The sequence below is a fragment of the Rhinolophus hipposideros genome (genome assembly GCF_964194185.1).
Source record: "Rhinolophus hipposideros genome assembly, chromosome: 15".
NCBI classification, from domain to species: Eukaryota; Metazoa; Chordata; class Mammalia; order Chiroptera; family Rhinolophidae; genus Rhinolophus; species Rhinolophus hipposideros.
The window spans coordinates 25,635,899-25,656,631 of NC_138061.1; the positions used below are offsets into that span (position 1 = coordinate 25,635,899).

Here is a 20,733-nt window from a genome sequence, read left to right on the forward strand (position 1 = left end):
CCAGCCACCGGCTTCGGTCTCAGTCTCACTGCCCACATCATACGTCTGATAGGTGCAGCCAGTGCTATTTCTTGGAAAAAGCTACACAAGGGTTGTGCTGTTACCCCTCTGAGTTGAAAGGGAAGGGCATGGGAAGCCTGGTGGCTGGCATGACTTGTAACTAGATGAGGAATGTTAACAGAATACCAACCACCAAATTCCAGACAGAACCAAAAATGTCAGAAGATTTTCACCTCAGCATACTTTTTAGTCTCAGAGAAACTAAAGTGCTAGGAACCTCAGCTTACGGTATCAGACCTCAAGGGGAATGTACCTTTCTACTATTAATTCCAGGTGATCCTGGATTCAGATGTTCAGCATATATACGAAGCAACATATATGCACAACAGAGTACACTAGCTGTCCTCTCAAATATCTAACAAAGGAGCCAGTGGCAGCTACAGGGTACTCTCCAATTAGCTGCACTAGAGAAGGCATGGTGTAGGTATGGCTGAAGAGCTGACTCCCATCTGGACAAGCCCGATGTACTCTGTGCTGGGCCATGGCAGGCCCTCTTACCGCCAGCCAGTAGACATCGATCCCAACTACTAGAAAAATACAACTGAAAAGCACATTCTCTACTAATGGTAGAAGTAGCAGCACTCCATAGCTTTCAGTATTGGCTGAAAAAAAATACATCTTTTTTCTGGGTCTGATTATAAGGATAAATCTGAAACTTAGAGGTGGTTGACTATTAGCTAACAAAAAGCATAAGCTACTAGCCACCTAGTACAAAGCATTAGAATGAGAACAAAAGTAACTTCTGGAAATTAGGAGGACTACACACAAACTTGCTAATAAACATGGGGCTGTCACGATTAACAACACCCTTAAAAGCTAAAATGCTGTTAGAAAGGGTAAGGACCCTCAAAAGCAAGTGATGAGGGCAATCACCTCTTTTTTTACCGCCCAAGGTCACTCTGGGCCTTGAAGAATCAAAACCGAGCAAACGTATACCTCCACCTGAGGTATGCTGTTCAGTAAGAAGCCCAGCGACAATTCCCTGCATTCCATTTCCTTTCAAATGCAGCCATATTGTTCAAACAGACGTATCTTAGAGAAGTCTGTCTGTGAAGACAGCACAAGCTGAGCAGCTACAAGCTAAAGGGAAGGGCACTGGTCTAAGTCCTGGAGCAGTGGTCAAGAGAAGGGCTTATTTAATCCCCCCGACTTGGAAGGGAGGCACTGAGCATGAACAAGAGACGCTTTCAGAACTGAACGAGACTGCAAGAAACAATGCTGAGGCACTGCGAGGGCTCTAAGACCAGAATAGCAACAGGGGTAGTTGTGTCAGGACTAAGACCCAAGGCAGTGTCATTTGCGGACCGTTTGAAAAGAGCCCCACTCCACCATACTCTAGGCAATGCTAATAATCTATCATTGTCATGGGCACTAAATCATACAAAAACAAGGCACCTGGCCTAGTTGGAAGCACAATGAAACACTATTTCTTGCTACCTCAGCATCTTAAGGTCTAGCTCTACCATTTCTTCAGTGCGGCACTGCTTTCCAAAAATACTGAGAATGCATACATGAAACGGATAGAGCCTGAGGTGACGGCTCTGACGTGTCCATGTCCTTTAGGAGGAAATTTCTCACTGCCCAGAGGTGTTTGTTTTATTCTGGCTGCTCTTCATTGTAACAGATGGTCTGGCGCTGCTTGCCGAGTACCTCTGGCACAGGCTGACAAGATCATACCAAGAACATGCTGTGTGCCAGATGCTTTCTGAAGGATGTCAGATTTGACAGAAGTGGGAAAAGGCTGGCAGGTGGGGTGCGGGTGCATGAGAAAGGCCAGGATGGAAGAGGAGCCGTCCCAGGACAGGCACTTCCGTGGTACGCTCTGGGGCAGGCATGATCAGCTCTCTCCTCGGTGGGCTCAACAAAACCAAGAGACCCACTGAACCCACACACAGATTACAGAGATGAGAGCAGAGCTGTTCAGCTGCTCTCCAGTTTCTTTGTAGGAATGACAAAACTGACAAATACCAGAGCGATCTGTCATAAAATGGGCTTTAATGTCTCCCTCTTACAACATGATAGTACTGCTGAAACTGGAACTGGTGTACAGCTCCCAGAACTGGCTTCCCACGAGGAATGAAGCTAGCAGGCCCCTGGCTGCTGTGCAGCTGGAGCAGCCCCAGGCGCTCAGCTCAGTGCAAACGCTGGAGGCCAAACACCCGCATCCGCTGCAGTTCACCAATTTTGGAGTTCTGGGACTGGCAGTGTAGATTTTGTGAATACCAAATACATCAGACGCTGTTCCGTCTCTTTGTACTAACTGCTCCCTCCCCTCTCCCTCAACGTTGCGGTTTTCAGCTTTATGAGGTACTAAGGAACACCCTGGTTTTGCAGGGTGTAAATCTCCCATCATCACAGGTTTGAATCCTCTGTTTTGTATTTGCTTAAAACATCCTGGAAGTGTGACCCATGCTAACATGACGTGCCCTAGCCAGAGGACTCCTGAAGTCACATTTTCCAAGTTGCTTCCTAGCTCACGGCTCCCTTCTATGCCCAACACAGGACGGCGACTGCAAAGAAGTGCGTTTAGCGATGGACACAGACAGGAGTCTGTCTTCCTTCTGTACCAGTTAGTCCTTGTCGTCATTGCTTTGTCTCTTTCTTTCATGGACACGCACATCTGCATGTGTAGAGCTCTGAAAGAATCCTCTTATCTGAAGACGATGGAAATATTTTCTGAATTCACAGAATTATCTCTTTCATTGAGTGATGTTCAAACTGCAGATTGGTCTCTGCCTTCCCAGATGTCTTCTCGTTGCTTGGCTTCCAACCGTTTTCTCTCTGCAAATCAGGGCAGTGTTAAAAGTGGTAGTGTACTTCATATAACCAGTGACTTTCCCTTAATACAAATTACAAGGCAAACTTTAGTCATAAGATGACTGGATTTCTTGGTCTTCTCTTACTTGGTTCCAAGAGTTAATATCTTTAACTTTCCAAGTGCTTTGTTAAATGGAAACATTACTATTACTATATAATAAAAAGAGAAAGATCTGGGGCTAATAGAAATAAAAAGTATATGGAGTACGTCAGAATCTAGCAGGACCCAGATTCTAGTCTTGCTGTTAATATATTTAAATTCTGTTTCTCAACTGTGTTAGTGCATTATTCCCAGTTTACTGATCTTTATAAATATTTCAACAGTGACCAAGGATATGTTTCAACATTCTTCTTCTAATTTCTTGCTCAAATGGAAATAGTAGCCACGAGGCTTTAGCCATGTCTTCCTAGTACAATCTTATGGAAAAAATATTTCAGAGACAAACCCAATTGCAGTATTTTCAGAGCACTTTCAGGAACCAGAAATCTTCTGGAATACACAATTCCAACATGGAAAAATGGCTACATATAATGGAGTGAAAACTAGGGACTATTTCTAAAACAAAAACAAAAAAAGCACAAATCTGGGCAATGCATCTTCCATTTTTAACAAAGAAACTATGGTTTCCATTGAACACTTTCACCAAGACCTGAGAAAATACAAGCCATACATAGTTTGGTGGCCCAAGCGCTTCATCAGGTGCCACAATACCAGTTCTAATTTCACAGCTTGTCATGTATCTTGACATCATAAAATGCAGATGATAAGCCTAAGTGCTTCCTTCCAAGGGCTATTATTTCAGATGTCCATAAAAGATTTTGCAAGTCATGAACCGGAGGGATTATAGAAATCAAAATCAAGGTGAATCTAGAGTAAACACTTGCTATTTTGACATATCTTTCCAAATCAGCAGAATGTCTTATAAAATTCCTGTACTATATTTGACTGTACTTTAAGGGCAAAGAACTTGGTCAGGAAACTGACTAGCACTTGTAAATGTTGAGAAAGAGAAATTCGCTGCTATTTGGGCACCATCTTGTGGCATGATCAGAATATAGCATCAAAGTTACAAGAGGCAAAAAACCGGGGTCAGCAAATTCCCAACTGAAGGCTGGTTAATTTAGTGTCCTGTTGATTTGGCTATAAGACAGGCCTGAATTGGGTTGGGATTCTCTAGGAAACAGCACATTTCTCAGGAAGGCACTGCGGTTCTGATTCTCACAAAGAGGGGAAAATTTGGAGTGGATCTAAAGGCAAAGCCAACCTTAGATGAAAGCAATCAAAACCTGGTTCTGTATTCAAAGAAAGTGAAGAAACCAGAAAAGTGAATTATTAGAACTCATAGTTTTCAGTAAGCTTGGAAACTTAGAAAGGCAATATGGGAAGTTATCAGACAAGAAATCCAGGTGCAGTAGAAAAATATGACTGGTCCATAATCCACAATTCCAAAACCCAAGCAGTTCTGAAAACAGTTTTGTTTCTTTTGGTGGTAAATCTAACCTGAAGGATAGGAGGCTGTTCACATGTGCCATTTAAGGTGACGAGTCATACACTCTGCTGCAGAAATATTAATGTGTTTGATTTGGGTGGTGTGAAACACATGAAGATAACCATATCTTTCTAAAATTGGGAAAATCTCAAAATTCCGTAACATTTCCTATCCTAATGCTTTCTAATAAAAGACTGTAGATCTCTATTACCAAACATATGTACATATAAGAGGAAATTCTGGTTGTAAACCATATGAGAAAACCAGTCAAAGTAGGGAGACAAACTAAGAAACACAAAGGAATAGTGAAAATGTGAGGTATAAACTTAGAAATACAGAACATGAATAGAATAGAGAAATATAGGTGAGGACGAGACTTAAAAATATTTTCTTCATTTTAAAGAGTAAATGGAAGTTTGGAGGGGGGTGTTCAGTGACTTGCCTAAGGTTATATAATCAATGAAAATCTGGAGCTGGAACCTAGGTCCTTAATTCTTACGCCAACATACTTTCACTATCCTGACATCTGAAAATATCTACAAAGAAAAGGAAAAAAAATGTGGAAAAAAATTTATTGAAAGAAAGATAAAGAAATATGCTATTCCTTTATTAATGGGAAAGGAAAGCAGATAATAGCTGATAGACTGAATGAAAAAAGCTCTTATTATAACTTTACCTCCAACAATTAAAAAAGTAAACTAGATAAAGAGAAAGCCCAACAGCAGCCATAAGGCCAAGGAACTGAGGGAGAACAGAAGAATTACCACGAAATGATTAACCTAAAGCACACACATAAAAGCTTTCATTTCCCAGTATAATAAATACATAGGGAGAAATGATTAAATTAAATGAGTTGATTGAAATCACCACTTCTCACTGAAGGAACAGAAATGTCGAAGATTTGAAAAGGACCAGTTTGGTATCATGTTTCAAAAAAATCAAAAGGGATATAAATTACAACTTTCAAAAATTTACTTCTAAGAAAATAATGGAAAAAATCATCAGAAAATCTACTTGAAGACATGAAGTACAAGTCTAGGCAGACTAATCTAATTGCCTTCTTTTACAGTTTGACAGACCTGGTAGAGCAAGTAGGAGTGACCTCCTAATTTTAGCAAGGTTTTAGATTTTAGGCTTACCAAGTATTTATATAATCATTAATGCACTGGGAAAACATAGTCTGGATCACCTAAGTGTTAAGGGGGGATATTACTCTGGAGAGTGGGTTGATTATCAATGTATTAAGTATCAACACAAAGAGCTACATGCTATTTATTTAGCAATAGTTGGTAAAATGGTCAGTCAGTCCTAGGATTAACATTTTCCTCTCTGATCTAGGCCAGGAGTGTAAGTTTATGAAAGAGCCGGTAACACCAAAAATATGAGTAAATACTGTATCTCAGCGTAAAAGACCACATTCAAATGAAAGGAAATGTGGTTACAAATGAAAGAACTTTACATCAGGGGAGAAAAGAAACCAAGAAAATGCCACAAGACCTAGATTATGAGTCAGCAATGCAGTAATGCCCTTGCAGGCAGAATAATGGAATGCCTAAAAAGGATTTCAAAAGGTAGCAACTGTGATTAATTTTTTTATTACAGTTGACTAAGTATACTGTAGAGATGATTTTACTTTTAAGTTCTTAGTGATTTAATTCATCAAACTAAGGGATCAAATTATTGTTTACTTACTGTCTTTCAGATCTGTAACACAAAAGATGGCCTTTTAGGACCAGCCAATTAATTACCTATCCCCAAGAGTAAAAAGAAAAATTATATCAGGCTTTGAAAATAATAGAATAACTTATTCTGGGAAGTAATGCTATCTATCTCCAATTTCAGGTGGGAATCAAAACTGGTTCAATAAATAGACTGTAAGGAAGTTTTATATATATTCCTGAGTGTGGTTTTTAAAATATGATTTTATCATTTAGTGTGAATCACTGGTTAAAACATGTAATTAAGTCAATACAAAGCATGCAAGGATGTACAGAGAACATTTTGATAGCTGTCAGATGGGATAGGGGTTGGGGAGTGGGAGAAAAAGGGAAAGGGATTAAGATGTACAAATTGTCAGTTATAAAAACATTCACGGGGATGTAAAGTACAGCACAGGGAATAGAGTCAATAATACTGTAATAACTATGTATGGTGTCAGATGGGTACTAGATTTATCGGAGTGATCACTTCATAAGTTACATAAATGTCTAATCACTATGTTGTACACCTGAAACTAATATAATACTGTGTGTCAACTGTAATTGAAAACTAAAAAAATCAAAATAAAAAACCACACACAAAGCACTCAAGGATGATCTATGATTTCATTTCCCACTCTCATTGTAACTCTGATCTGTTATGTACTCTGAGGGACTAAGAAAATACTTTCCCATGTTCAAAGGCTTATGAAAATAAAGCTCTTCTCCTCCAGATATATACAATATGATTTACTTAAAATGAATTGGATACTTTCTTTTTCTCCATTCTTTCCAGAGTAGCTTTATTTTCCGAACCTCCTTTTTAAGGACTAAGACGTAGACTTCTCACTAAAAAGGTAGAAAAACCCAAGTAGGGTGGAAGAGCTTAGCAGGAAGTATTTAAACCCCAAAATCACAAATCCCAACTTCATTAATTAGAAGAGTTTCAGATGCAGTGTTCAGCTCTGGGTTTTATAAAGAAACACATGGAGGACTTAACAGGGTTCAGAGTAGAATCATGAATGAAATAAGATTTATGAAGAAAAATTAAAGTAACCAAGTCACTCATGTATTCAATGAACACGCATGTATACTGAGTACCTTTTCATAAACCAGGCACTGTGCCAAATAGAAGGCCTCAAGCGGGAAAAAGAAAGGCTAGGGGATTACTCTGTAGTGTTATTAATAAAAGTACCTACTCGTATATCAGGATAGCACATAGATCTCAACACCCATCCTATTTTGATCAATTGGCAATGGTCAAGTCAAAACGTCACGCAAAGAGAATGTTATGACTGATCAGCACTGTCTGTCACAGGTAATGGGTGGGGAGCGGCAGTACATAGTACATATTTGTCATTACTGGCTCACATTATTATAATGAACACTCATTTCCCAAGAATCCCATAAATAATAACATCCTGAATTTATAAAGCCCTTTTCTAAACATTTCTACACATGTTAACTTAGGTTGTGCTCAAAAGTTCCCCAAGTTAGGTAAGTCCGACATTACTTTCACTTTGTTGGAAACTGGGGCACTGAGACTTGCCCGGGGCCACACAGCTAGTTAATGGCAGAAACTCCATCACAGCCCAGATTCTGGCATTCCTAAATGATCTGCCCTTGATCTTTATAGTTAAAGGTTGTTAGAACAGAATGGTGTCCAGATGTTCCCCATTTCTACTAAGGAGAAAAGAAGAGGAAACTAGATTAAACTATCATACAGATTTAAGTTAGACATAAGGAAGAATTTTTTGACAGTGAAAGCTGCTAACCGTTGAAAAAAATAACTAAAAAGAAGCCTGTCATATTTTATTTTCTGATGGCCCTAAAGTTTTTTTAATATTACTTTTCAGGGGGAAAAATGTGAATTAACTCAAAATTCTACAAAAGGATGATTACAGTATTCCAGAAGGAGCACAGGTTTTAATTAGAGAAGCCTAGGTTCAAAGGCCTCCTCTCAATTTACCAGCTGGGTAACCTTAGGCCAGTTATTTAACTTCTCTGGGCCAGCTCTAAATTGCAGATAATACCATCCATCACAGAGCTATCATAACACGTTACATTACCTGGTGTTTCCTTCCAATCCTTTTAATCAACAAAAACCCTTTCATGGCTTTTAATCTTAAAATCATGAGAACTCAAGTGAGAGGAGAAACAACTGCTTAAAATACAAGATTCATATTTTCTTCCTTACTCAAAGCAGATGTCCCTACTAGGTTGTAAGTCTTAAGGAGAGGAACAAAATCTTGCCATCTAACTCTAAATAGAGAGCACAATGCTTTGCACAGAGCAGGTGCTCAGAATGCCAAATGTAGTTGATAGAGTATTACAGGAAATTTAAAATAAAAAGAGTAATGACAAAAAACATGCACTGGAATCTGCACTGAACTCACCATGATATTGCCATTACTAATAAAAACAGCGGCAGCTAACATTTCTCACATAATAATTATAGGCCTATAGAAAACAGAAGGGAAAGCATTCCTACGATTTTGAAGATGACGAAGTGTCTTTCATGGATTATCTTACTTCATTTCCACTTTATGGGTGAAGAAACAGAGGCCTCCAGAGAGTGACTAATTTGCCCAAGGTCACACAGCCAGTAAATGGCAGAGCTAAGATGTGGACCCAGTCTGATTCCAGAGTCTATAATGTTACCATTATGCTGTACTGATCCCTCCCCCTCTAATGGAAGACGGTCTGAAACAAAAATATGTTCTGCTTAATACAGTACTTTTAATTTCCATAGAAAAAAATCTTGCTAAGTGAGAAGCATTAGGGTCTATGCAGGCAGGTACAAGAGTATCCACTCAATACATAAAGAAACCAGAAAGCAATAAATCAGGAGTTTTCCAAATGCATCTTCTCTGAAGCATAACAAAAAGCCCTCTCTAATCTGTACAGCCACAGCACCAACAGATAGTAGGAACTTATCACAGTGGATCTCTATTCACAACTAAACACCTTCTTTAAAAAAGTAACAGGGTACCCACGGAGCCAACAGTCTCATTTTTAATTGCATCAAGGAAATGCTCCTCCTATATCTGGGTACTTAAAACAAATACTTCAAGTGGAGCTGCATGCTGATGTGCCTACAGAGAAGAAGAGGGGAATACTCAGACGATACCCATGTGAAACTGCTGCTGCATCTGTAGAGATACACAGGAAAGCATGATAACTGCAAAAGGAGTCCTACCTCCTTTTTATAGATACCACTCTTATTACCCTCTATTGATCTTCTGAGATAATTGTGGTTCTCACAGAAATCATTTTCTTCATGAATAACCAATTAATAAAGGGTTAAGAACACTGCATTCTCCTTTAATCTAATTCTATTATTGCCATCTATAAAAAGAACAGGAACCCTCCCGTTTCCATAGTCTATAAGAGGCCTCTGAATGAACAATGCATTGGAAAAATCAAAACTGCCTCATTATAATCATTAAGGTTTCAAAAATTAGTTGGGTTCTACACTGAAACTCTAACACCTGCCATGCATGACACACTCTGTCACTGGTTATCTGGCCAGTGCAGCCGAGAGTCCACAAGCTGCCTGCTATCACCAAAGCAGAGTGGACAGGAAGTATTAATGGCCTTGTTAGACTGGCAATAAACAAGGACTTTGAAACTTCAATTCGTTTAATGGAAAAATGAAGTTACTTTTCAGTAAGTGGAATTTTCAGAATAAATTGCCTTCGCAGATTCCACAGATCGTGGGCTAAGGCAATGAGACTGTCTAAAACCTGAAGGTTGATAAAAAGTACTTAAGTACAAAGCTGGAGTCCCAAGCCTTTCCAGACAAGTCAACAGCCTATAAAGTGGACACAAAGATTTTAACCTCAATTCCAAACTATAGAGAAAGAAAAGTCCTGCTTGTTGATCAGTTGAAATATTTTCTGAGAACCCTTAGATACTGAAAAATAATCAGAAGCTGGGTAATCTAGATGTACTCTAATGGAGCCACTCAGGACTGTCTTTACAGAAAAAAAATATCTCCCACAGGTATCCTCATCAATGTCAGTTGCTGGCTTTTCCTTAATTTGTCTTCTAACTAAGATCTAAACCATTTGATAATACCATGCCAATCATGGCCCAGTAAAACCACAGCAAATAATGTTTTCTTCCTGGGAGACTATTATGTTTTCACAGGGAAATTTTTCTCAACATTTGGAGCAAGAACTATAGAAAAAGCCATGGAGGAGCTGAGAAGATGGAACCTCCTATCTTGGAAAACAAGTAGGAGAATGGATTAGGATGCCTTGGTGTGTGGAACAGGCATACAAATCCTGAAATGTCTTCCTCCTAAATATAAGGCATGAAAACAATTTCAATACACTTGGGAGGCTTCTAGGAAATGGAAATGACAAAACGGAACGAGTTTCATTCTTTTTTTCCTTTTTTTAACACACGCCTTCTAGTAAGCTCTAAAGGGACTAGAGAAGGATGCCATCACTCCCACTCACCTCGGGCTTCTTGCAATTTCTTGAGCTCTGCTTCCCGTTCAGTTTTGCTCTGCTTACTTCGAACCCCAAGGGCACTGATGACTAGCCTTCTGGCTAGGGCTGCTGAAGTCTCAGGACGTTCCTTTGCTGGCTGGAGGAATTCTGAAAGGGAGAAAGGGAATGAGTAAGAGACAGTAAGGAAGAGAAAGCACTCTAGCTCCAAATGATTTAACCCAGTAATTAACATACAAAATAGACTAAAAAGGGAGGCATCAGCAGTAATTAATAGGAGCCTGATAGATGACGATCAGAGGAAATTAACATGGCAAAGCACAAACAACCCTGTCTTCATTATCTGTATTGACACAATTTCTTACAATGACTCTATCAAACAGCTAAGGATTTAGGTAAACTAGATAAACTAGATAAGGATGTAAACTAGATAAGGATGTCATCAGAAAATGGTTGCTGCATTGCTTGCAGTTAAAATCTCCCATTCTCTCAAGTGGCTGCTCAGGTGCTACAATGTCTTTTCTCTTTTTTTCCTTAAAGACATACTCCTTTTAACACTAAAATTAATAGTGATATGCCTTTAGAACTCTGGGTGCTAGACAAGTGCTGAAAAATACAAGGACACTACTATCAACAAGGAAATCCCCACTCCCCCACCCCCGGAGATTGTTGGCTCACCAGCATAAGCTCTAGCTTTGGCCTTGGCTGCTCTTGTGGCCTGTGACAAGGGCCGGATCTTCACCATGGTATGTTTACTACCCAGAGCATCACGAGCTGCAAAGAGCAATACATATAAGAAAGGAGAAGATATGAAGAAGAATGATGCGAAGGAAAATTTAAGGCTAATTTTTAGAAAGTATTTTCTAGATATTATGATGCTTTTTTTTTTTCGTGGCAATCAAATGAGATGGTAAGCTCTAGAAAATCCCATAAGGAACAACTTGGCAGTGATTACTTTAGATCAGGGATCAGCAAACTATGACCTGTGATCAAATCCAGCCAAAACCCTAGTTTTGTAAATAAATTTTTACTGAAACAGAGCCATGCTCATTTGTTTGCATATTGTCTATGGCTGCTTTCTGGCTACTGCAGCAGAGTTAAGTACTGACAGAGACCATATGCCTTAAAATATTTACTATGTGGCCTTTTAAAGAATTAGTTCGCAGACCTCTAATCTAGGTGGTTCAGATGGGAACCAAAATCTCTCATTTCTTTGAATGCTTCTGCATCATTATGTGAAAAGGCCCAACCATGTATTCAGAAAGTAGGTATTACAATCTCTCACTGGATAAGTTAAAGGGCTACTTCAAATTCATTTGTCTAGGGGAAAAAAAATCATAAATACTGTAAGATTTAGTCACACAAGCTTTTTAAATCTCTACCTATAATCTGTTTATGTACTATCATAACTGCAGCAAATAACCTTGAAAGGAGTTAACTCTCTCTCCAAATACCATTGGATTAAAATGAAAAGGGAGATGGGAAGCACCTAGGTACCAAAACACCATGCCTCAAAAACCCGTACCTGCCAATTACTTGAAAAAAATGCCAGTTGGCTAAAATGGAAGGGACATAAGCAGAAGAAAATGGACAATAAAAAAAGACCACTGAAATTCACTGAGTAAATACCTGTAATTGGACTGGAGAAGACTCCTAGGGCATGTGTATCATCCACCCACTTAATATCAAATCCTTTCTTCCTGCAACAAAAAAAACCCACAATTTTATTTCTTAAAATTTACTTCTATGAAACATCTTTAAAATAGTGTCTCATAAAGCACTGCATGATGAGAAACACCCAACGAGTGCACAGGTGGAATGGGGATAATGACACAAAAAAACAGCTTGGAGGACAGAAGAAGCCACTGAATTTTAAAAGCAATAATACCATCGTAAAGAACTACTTGGCAGTATTTTATTTTCCCAGCCATTTTATAGACATCAACTAATTAATCCTCACAGGTCCCTTTGGGGAGGTAAAAGGATTTAACACACTATTTACAAGAGACAGTCTCATGGGCACAAAACAAGAAGAGGCAGAAAGGTGATGCAGAGGAGGGGTAGAAGAATATTAGAGGAGGAGGTCGGCAGGGAAGGTCACTTGGATTTAATGCATACGAAAGGTCGGACAACTAAGTTCGCGAACTTTCCACAACATAACTTAATTGTCTGTCTTTCATATGTAGGCTCAAGGACAGAGACAGAGATAGAGAGAGCCAGAGGAGAAGGAAACAGGTCATTCAAAGCAAAAAACTAAATAAATAAATTTTATATATATATATATATATATATATATATATATATAAATTAATGGAGAGAGGGAACAACTGTAATCAGTGAGGCTGACCCATTCTTCCTTACTTCTTGTAGAAGCAAAGTAGAAAGGGAAAATACGAAAGAAATGTGGCAAAGCCAGGAAAATTCAGGATAAAAGAAATCAAGAGAAATATCAAACCAAACTATAAAGAATCAAAAGAATGAGCCCTGAAGTACTAAAGAACACCTTCATTTAGGAGCAGAGCTATGCTAGTGAGCACAGGACTATCAGCATGATGACATCACAGGTGGTGTTTTAGCTAGGAGCTTAAAACTGCTCACAGACTCAGTATAGTACTAGGAAAGAGCTCAGGGTTGGAGGGACAGATATAAATGAACTCAGGTTCTGCCACCTGCCGTGAGTCCTTGGGGCAGGTGTAACCTCTTTTGAGCTAGGTCTGATCTGTAGAAATGGGCACAGTACTTCCTCACAGAGTTGTTGTAAAAATGGAAATGAGATCATCCATGACAAGGCAAAGAGCGTGATGTTGAGCACTCAGTGGGGATTTAGCAAAGGAAGGGCACTTGTTTTTTATTATTAACAGCAATATTCATCAGGAAGATTATTAATTTTAATGAAGATAGTGATTAAAACTCGTAGCTGACTGTAGTATTTGACTCACAGACATTATTCTAGGCTTTTGCACCATGACCTTTTATTTTTATAAAGTACTACAGAGGAAAAAAATAAAAAGACAAGTGCTAAAATATTTTCCCTCTTTAACAACCAGTCAAGAAAAAAATTCCTTTGAGGGAAAAAGGAATAAAGGAGGCTTTGAAGGTTAGAGAATTTCCTGAATGTAAGGGTAAGTTTGACCATGACATAAAGTGGCCATAGGGGTTGGAGACTGTGAAAAAACTCAATAGTAGAAACCTGTATCATAAGATAGTTTACAAAAAGGATAGAAAAAGACCTAGATGGGTTCTGGAGGTTCTTTTATACTTTGGAATTTATAATCCTTTAAAATGCTTCTCTTTTGAGAATGCTTCTGGATTTGATTTTAAAAAATGATCTTACAGGCAAGGTTAAGAAGAAACAAATCAAAGAGAAGTTAATAAGTAATTCATAAGAATTAACAAATCTTCAAGAAAGTCTAGACATCAACAAAACTGATTCTTGGTTTTAAAAGTCATCATTATTAATGACAATCTAAGGTAGTTCTAATTTGTGATTTAATCTCACTGACAAGTTTTTAAAATGTGTTATGCCTTTTATATGGAATAGGCTCTGATACTGGGTCTTAACATAACTGTATGAATGAGACAGGCTGAACACCTACACTATATATTTAGAATAAGGTTTATGGAAGACTGTTAACTGTCCTCCAGCATACAGTCTTTTATAGAACGGATGCTCCCACCAACCAAATATAAGCGAGGTACATGGTTGCTAGCTAGTTTTGCCTGTTCTAGAACTTCATAGAAACAGGATACTTGTTTTTGCACATAAAGTTTCACTGGATAGCCATGCTCATTTGTTTACAAATTGTCTATGGCTGCTTTTGTGCAACAATGGCAGAGCTGCCTAAAATATTTGCTATCTGGCCCTTTAAGAAAAAGTTGGAGCTATCTCCTAACGATATAAAAAATCTTACAAATTCAAGAGGTACAGGGATTGAATTTTAAATTTAAATTTTTAATATAAAGAGTGGAGAATTAAAGTGACTTTGTTTCAGACCCTAAAAATCTTTTAATAACTTTCTTCCTGGACTATTTCTTTATTCCTAAAGCTTATTTTTTCTTATAAGCTAGAGATACAGAGGTATACTTCTGACACTTTTACCGTCTCCTATGTATTTAGGAATGATATGCATAGCAATAGTCAATGCAATTGTTTTCAAACCCACTTATATCAGTTTAATTTATACTCACTACATAATTTGAGTAAAATTAAACCAATGAAATATGAGTGTGAAATAGAAGAGTCGTTGTGTATATAAAAACTTAGTTGAATACTTTAGAAGACTAGAGAACGGTGAAGTCACTTAAGAAACCCAAGAATCACTATCGATTATGCTTGGGCAAAACAGCCATAAAAGACACAGAAAACATTTCACCCCATAAGCAATGTGCATGAGGATGAGTCTGAAGGTAGTTAAGGTTCTTATTCCACGTTAAAGAAATGAGACTAGAAGTCACAGTGATATATTAGGACAGTGACACATGAGAACTCTTCTACAAACAGACCAATAACCTAAAAAAAAAAAAAAGGTCTGGCACCACATCAGAGACTGGCAAGTGAATGGACATTTATTAACTGTTGTTAAAATAAACTAGTTGAGACATGTAACAATCATTTTTTATCATCTTCCACTTGATTATTTCTATCTGAGTGGTCAGAATAACCTCAAATCAATAATCTAATTTACAGTGCTCCTGGACTGTTAGTGCCCTTGGTACTTGGCAGAAAAAAACACATCTCTTCAGGAGAAATCCTCTTCTTTTATTGCAGGCCTCAATTCCCATAAATATAATTCCAAGGAAAATGGGTGCTCACAGTAAAAAAAAAAAAAAAAAAAATTTATTTAAAAAAAATAAACGTCCAAAAAAGCAAGGCACTATGAGTGAGAAAAAAGAGTTCAGGTAAAGGAACTACCAGACAAAAACTATAGGGGGTCTATGTTTAATATACTTAAAGAAATTTTTTCAAACTTGAAAATATTTGGAGAAAACAAGAAACTGAAAAATGGCCATGCAGATTTGGAAAATATAATAGAGAACTTTGAAAAATAAAAAACATAATAAAATTAAATCTGAAAATTCAATGGACAGATTTAACAGCAAATTAAACACAACTGAAGAAAAAATTAGTGAACTGGTAACTAGAGCTAAAGAAATTATTCCAAATGTAACGGACAAAGAGATGGAAAATATGAAGGAGAAGTGCCATGAGAATTAAGTGAGAAGTCTAATATACATTTAATTGGCATCTTAGAGAAGGTAAAAGAAAGAGAAATTGGCACAGAGGTAATATTTGAAGAGATAATGTCTGAGTGTTCTCCAAAACCAATGAAAAACATTAATTCATTGATTTAAGAAGCCCAAACAATCTCAAGAAGAATAAAAAGAAACACAAACCCACATCATACTGAAAATGTCGAATACCAAAGACAAAGAGAAAACCTTAAGAAGAAAGATTACATTCAGCTGACGTCTCATCCTCCACAAAGGATGAGACAGAAGAATATCTTCAAGTTTCTGAGAGAAAAATAACTGCCAACCTAGAATTCTATATCCAGCAAAAATGTCTTTCAAGAATGAAGTTGAAATAAAGCCATTAAAAAACAACAAAACCAACTGAGTTTGTTATCAACAGACTGTTGTTACTAAACTAAATGCTAAATAATATACTCCATCCAGGAGGAAAAAGATTTCAGATGGAAGGTATTAGATACGAGAAGGTATAAACAAAAACAAAGAAAGTGGGTAAATCTGAATGCTGAATACATAAAACAATAACATCAAATGGAGCTCAAAAAGAAAAAAAGAAAAAATGTAAAAGAATCAAAATGCTCAATCATAACAGCATATAAATTGGGGTGAAAAGAGGTGAAGAATGAAATTGGGGAATGGAGCTAAAAGCCTTTATAGTGTTTGGATAGAATGTAAAACTATTAACTTTAGCCATTGGTAAGCATGCATTTTTTAACTTCTAAAGTAAGTAACAAAAAATAAAACCAGTATCATTTCCCAAAACAAATGGATTGAGAAAAAAATACCTCATCAATCCAAAAGAAGGCAGGAAGAAGAGAAAAAGATGGGACAAGTAAACACACATAAAAAGATGGCAGGCATACATCCAAATATGACTGACCCTTGAATAACATGGGTTTGAACTGTGCAGGTCCACTTGTAGGCGGATTTTAAAAAAAACTAATAGTATAATTACAGTACAGTACTGTAAATGTATTGTCTCTTCCTTGATTTTCTTAGTAGGTTTCTCTAGGTTATTTATTGTAAAAATACAGCATATAATATATACAACATACAAAATGTGTGTGAATGAATAGCCTTTTTATGTTATTGGTAAGGCTTCCAGTCAAAAGTAGGCTATTATAGTTAAGTTTTTGGAGACTCAAAAGTTATGTGCAGATTATTGATTGGGTGGGTTGGTCGGTGCCCCTAACTGCTACCTTGTTCAAGGATTAACTGTATGTCAATAATTACAATAAATATAAACGGACTAAATGCACAATGAAAACAGATTTAGAAGTCATCATTGCTATCGTTCTTCCAAAATGCAAAAATGGAGTCCAAAAATACTATTTGGCATTTTTAAGAAACTTAGAAAAAGAGTCGTTTGAAACAGAATATTTCTAATGGTCTTGGAAAAGACAATAAACAAACTCGATGCTAAAGTAAACAACAGGGAATATGAAAACAAAAGAGATGACTTTTCAGAAGACATTTTAAGAAAAATTCATCCCACTTTCCCTAGCATCCTCAACCATTTGCAAATACTTACTGATAACTGCAGAATACCCGTAGGAGGTCTTCAGTGCGAAATTCTTGAGGGAAGTCATAAATTTCAATGACATGTGGGAATTCACAATCACTGAGGTCAATATCAGGAACGTCATTGTTGTAATAATCAAATCTAGGGTCCTGGATGCTTTTTCTATTCTTCATATTCCCGGATAACTAAGGAGGAGGAAGCATCAAAGTGGCTGTTACATCATAAAATATCCTCCCATAAACAATCCTCCTCGTCTCCACGTTTCTATTCCTTAACCTTTCCCTGTATTAATACTGCTCAGAAATACAATAATAACCAGGATTCCATCACTCAGTTTATTTTATGCATGTGGAATACTTGAAAAGGTATTGAAATTCTAGCAAAGACAGGCAATGCGTGAATGTTAACTTGCATCTCTCAACCGGTGTGTGAGAAAATGCAGAATGATTAATGTGGTGAACTACACATAATGGCACATCTTGGAAAATGAATTTCAGAAAATAGCTGAAGAGATGAATTAATAACTTGTGTTTTATGTGAGCTTATTGATTAGACTCATCTCATAGTTTCTTTTTTGGAAGAGAATAAAAACAAATCAAAATTTTTAAAAATGAAAACGCGTTGTTAGTCTACCTTTTGTTGAACGTAATTAAAACAATTTAAGTGATACACATAATTATATTTAGGTAGCATGAGAGCTACCTAAAGGAATTCCCACATGGCAGGTTAGTAAAGGAATTAATAGTAATGAACAATATTTAAAATTCCACTATTCTATGAAAAAAACTAAAGGCTATTTCACATTGGAAGCAGAGAGAAAGGAAAAAGCCATTTTGTCATTCACCTGTTATAAAACCTAGATGCTAGTACTGACCGACCACCCAAAGCCTTCAGAACCGAGAGTATCTTCTCTGTTAATCAAAAGTCCAACTAGATCCCTTCAAGCCCTGCCGTTTATACTGTGTCTCTTTTCCCATGAGATGAGGAAATGAGAACCTGCAATGCCAAGGATATATCCCTTGAAGAAGTGAAAAATGGATTCAAGAATTTTATTTGGGAGGGAGGAAAGGGGAAAGGTGATTTAAGTAAAATCAACAAAAGTGTTTATTTATTACTGTGTTTCTAGTTCTTTTTCTCCACTAAGCTTCAGTTTTACATCTAAAAAAATATGGAATAGCACTTACACCTCATAGATAGCTATGTGGATTAAATGTATTAAGTGTTTAGAATACTGCCTAGCACCTAAGTATTCAAAGACAAATTTGGGACCTAAATCTGGGAACATTCTGCATTTTCTACAAGCTATTCTCACAGCCTGGAATGTTTTGTCTGCTCCTGATCCTTTCTCTCCTTTAAGACCCTTCAATCTTTATCTCCTCTTGAAGCTTTCCCTATTGATTCAAATGTGGTGGTTTCTCCTTTTGAAGGAGAAACCATAACACTTAGCAGTTGGATATATATCATATTTCATCAATTCTAAGACACATGTTTTTTTACATTTTATTAATAACATCTCTGACATCAGGATGCATTTTACAGTCAGACACTGCTTGCCTACACATGCATGAGCATAAAGTACCAGAACCAAAACTTGCAGAAAGGGTGGTTAGCAATGTGGAAGAAAATCCCAGATATAAGAATAGCTCTATGTAAGTGCAAAGGTGGCTTAAGAATCCAAAACAATGATTTTTGCTTCTTTTATGTATTCTTTTAAGAAATGCTGCATCTTCAAAGTTCTTGGTGGCACAGAGTTGATACAGGATGGAAAGGCATCAAGATCAATGACTGAGTCAAGAAGTTATAAGAAAGAGTTGGACTGTAAATATAAAGTTTTAGGGAAACAACCAATTTATTTCACCTACATTTTCCTTGTGTAAGAAATGACATATGATTTAAAAAATTGTCTAATGAACTCTAAAAGAGTTCTTTCAATATGTATAAAATAAAAATTCTAAAGGGTAAGCACTGTGTGAAAGTTTCAATTTTGTCTTTCTTAGTGATAACATGAAATAACTGTGTATTTATTTCACAATCAATGGCATTTTCAATTCAATGAAACCAGAGACTAGATTCTGGTGGCAATGCTGGCACTAACCTTAACGAGGTAAATAACTTTTCTGGGCCTTGGTTACCTTACTTATAAAGCAAGAGGGCTCGGCTACGTTATGTCACAGGTCCCTCCCAATGCTACCATTCTTTTTAAAAATAACTTGTATAGTTCTGTCTCCTAAACAATTCAAGTTTTAGTCCTTAAAATTCAAGGGCTGTGATATAATCCTAGCTCCGATCTTGGAAGGCAGGAATAAGAACATTTTTCTGGGTACATTCACTTAAACACAAACATAACAACTTTAAACCATATGGCTAGAACCAATTTAAATACGGGGCAGCACGAGGGGGTTACACGAGCAAGGACAACGAGACTTGACCACAAGTTGGTGGTGTAATGTTACCTCAGTAGCTTCAAACGTCACCATGTCTACATACCGTAATTATTTATAGAATTAACCCATATAGTCAATTCTCAATTATGTAGGTTAGGTTATTCAAGCACCTTGGTTCTATTTTTCTCTTCCACTGTTATCTTGTGGCTACTTAACTGCTTATTGACTCCCTTTCTATCGAAGAAAATCAATTTAAATTTTTATTATTTACTATAAACCTTGATAAATTAAAAGATTTGATTGGGGAACAGGCTTAAGCTATAAACAAAACAATAAAGTTTTTAGATTATCTGGATTTGATTCTATGTAAGGTATTCCAATACCGCAGAAAATAGAGAATAACAGCCAAGAATTTTTCATGTTGGTCTATGGTAATGTGAATAAAGCAAAAGATAGAATGTTAAAATGTTTTACCCATTTAACTCCCCATCTTTGCAGACAGGGAAATAACACTGTTTATTTAAAAAATAAAAAGTGTTTTAAGTCTTTTCAAATTTCACATGTCCTAAACCCAAAAGCATCCAAAAAGAGTTCCCTAAAAAGATAATACTGCAGTGTTTAATATACACCGTAAGTTATAGCTTCCAGCCTCTTCTATGCTGCTTTAGGCCTAAGTCCTCGTTATTTACAGTTAAAGGATAAATTCAGACGTTTAAACTCTAACATTCTATACATTCGCATAAGACTAAATAATCTCTCTGGTATTCCCTATCTGCAAATAAAATTTTGCGCGCGCGCGCGCGCGCGCACACACACACACACACCGGAGGTGCCAAAAATGTATACAAGTGGACACTTTGGTCAACGTTGCTCAAGCAGTAGTTAGCTGTACTCAGAAGTGTCTGGACGCTGATGGTAACCACTTTAAGCATGTCTTGTAATTGCAGAAGTCAAACGTGACTTGTATTCATCTTTTGTTCTCGGTATATGTTGAGTATTACAATTTTAATACAGTTTTCCTTTCTTAAAATGTGTACACACCTTTTTGGCAACCTC

The 20,733-nt window shown here is 37.1% G+C and overlaps 1 protein-coding gene across 3 annotated transcripts in view; it reads right to left on the reverse strand.

Annotated features, from left to right (window-relative positions):
• Window positions 1–20,733, reverse strand: part of R3HCC1L (R3H domain and coiled-coil containing 1 like) — a 195,343-nt gene that overhangs the window by 117,458 nt on the left and 57,152 nt on the right. For 2 of the 3 annotated variants that reach the window (XM_081073875.1, XM_081073877.1), the window contains exons 3-7: window positions 17,303–17,478; window positions 12,151–12,221; window positions 11,200–11,295; window positions 10,531–10,671; window positions 2,036–2,841 (exon numbers count right to left, since the gene is read on the reverse strand). In XM_081073875.1, coding sequence (XP_080930001.1) covers window positions 2,774–2,841; window positions 10,531–10,671; window positions 11,200–11,295; window positions 12,151–12,221; window positions 17,303–17,478 — 552 coding nt within the window. In that variant the 3' untranslated portion in view covers window positions 2,036–2,773. Of the gene's footprint in view, window positions 1–2,035; window positions 2,842–10,530; window positions 10,672–11,199; window positions 11,296–12,150; window positions 12,222–17,302; window positions 17,479–20,733 lie in introns of those variants that run through there. The other variant, XM_081073876.1, reaches the window with a different exon arrangement.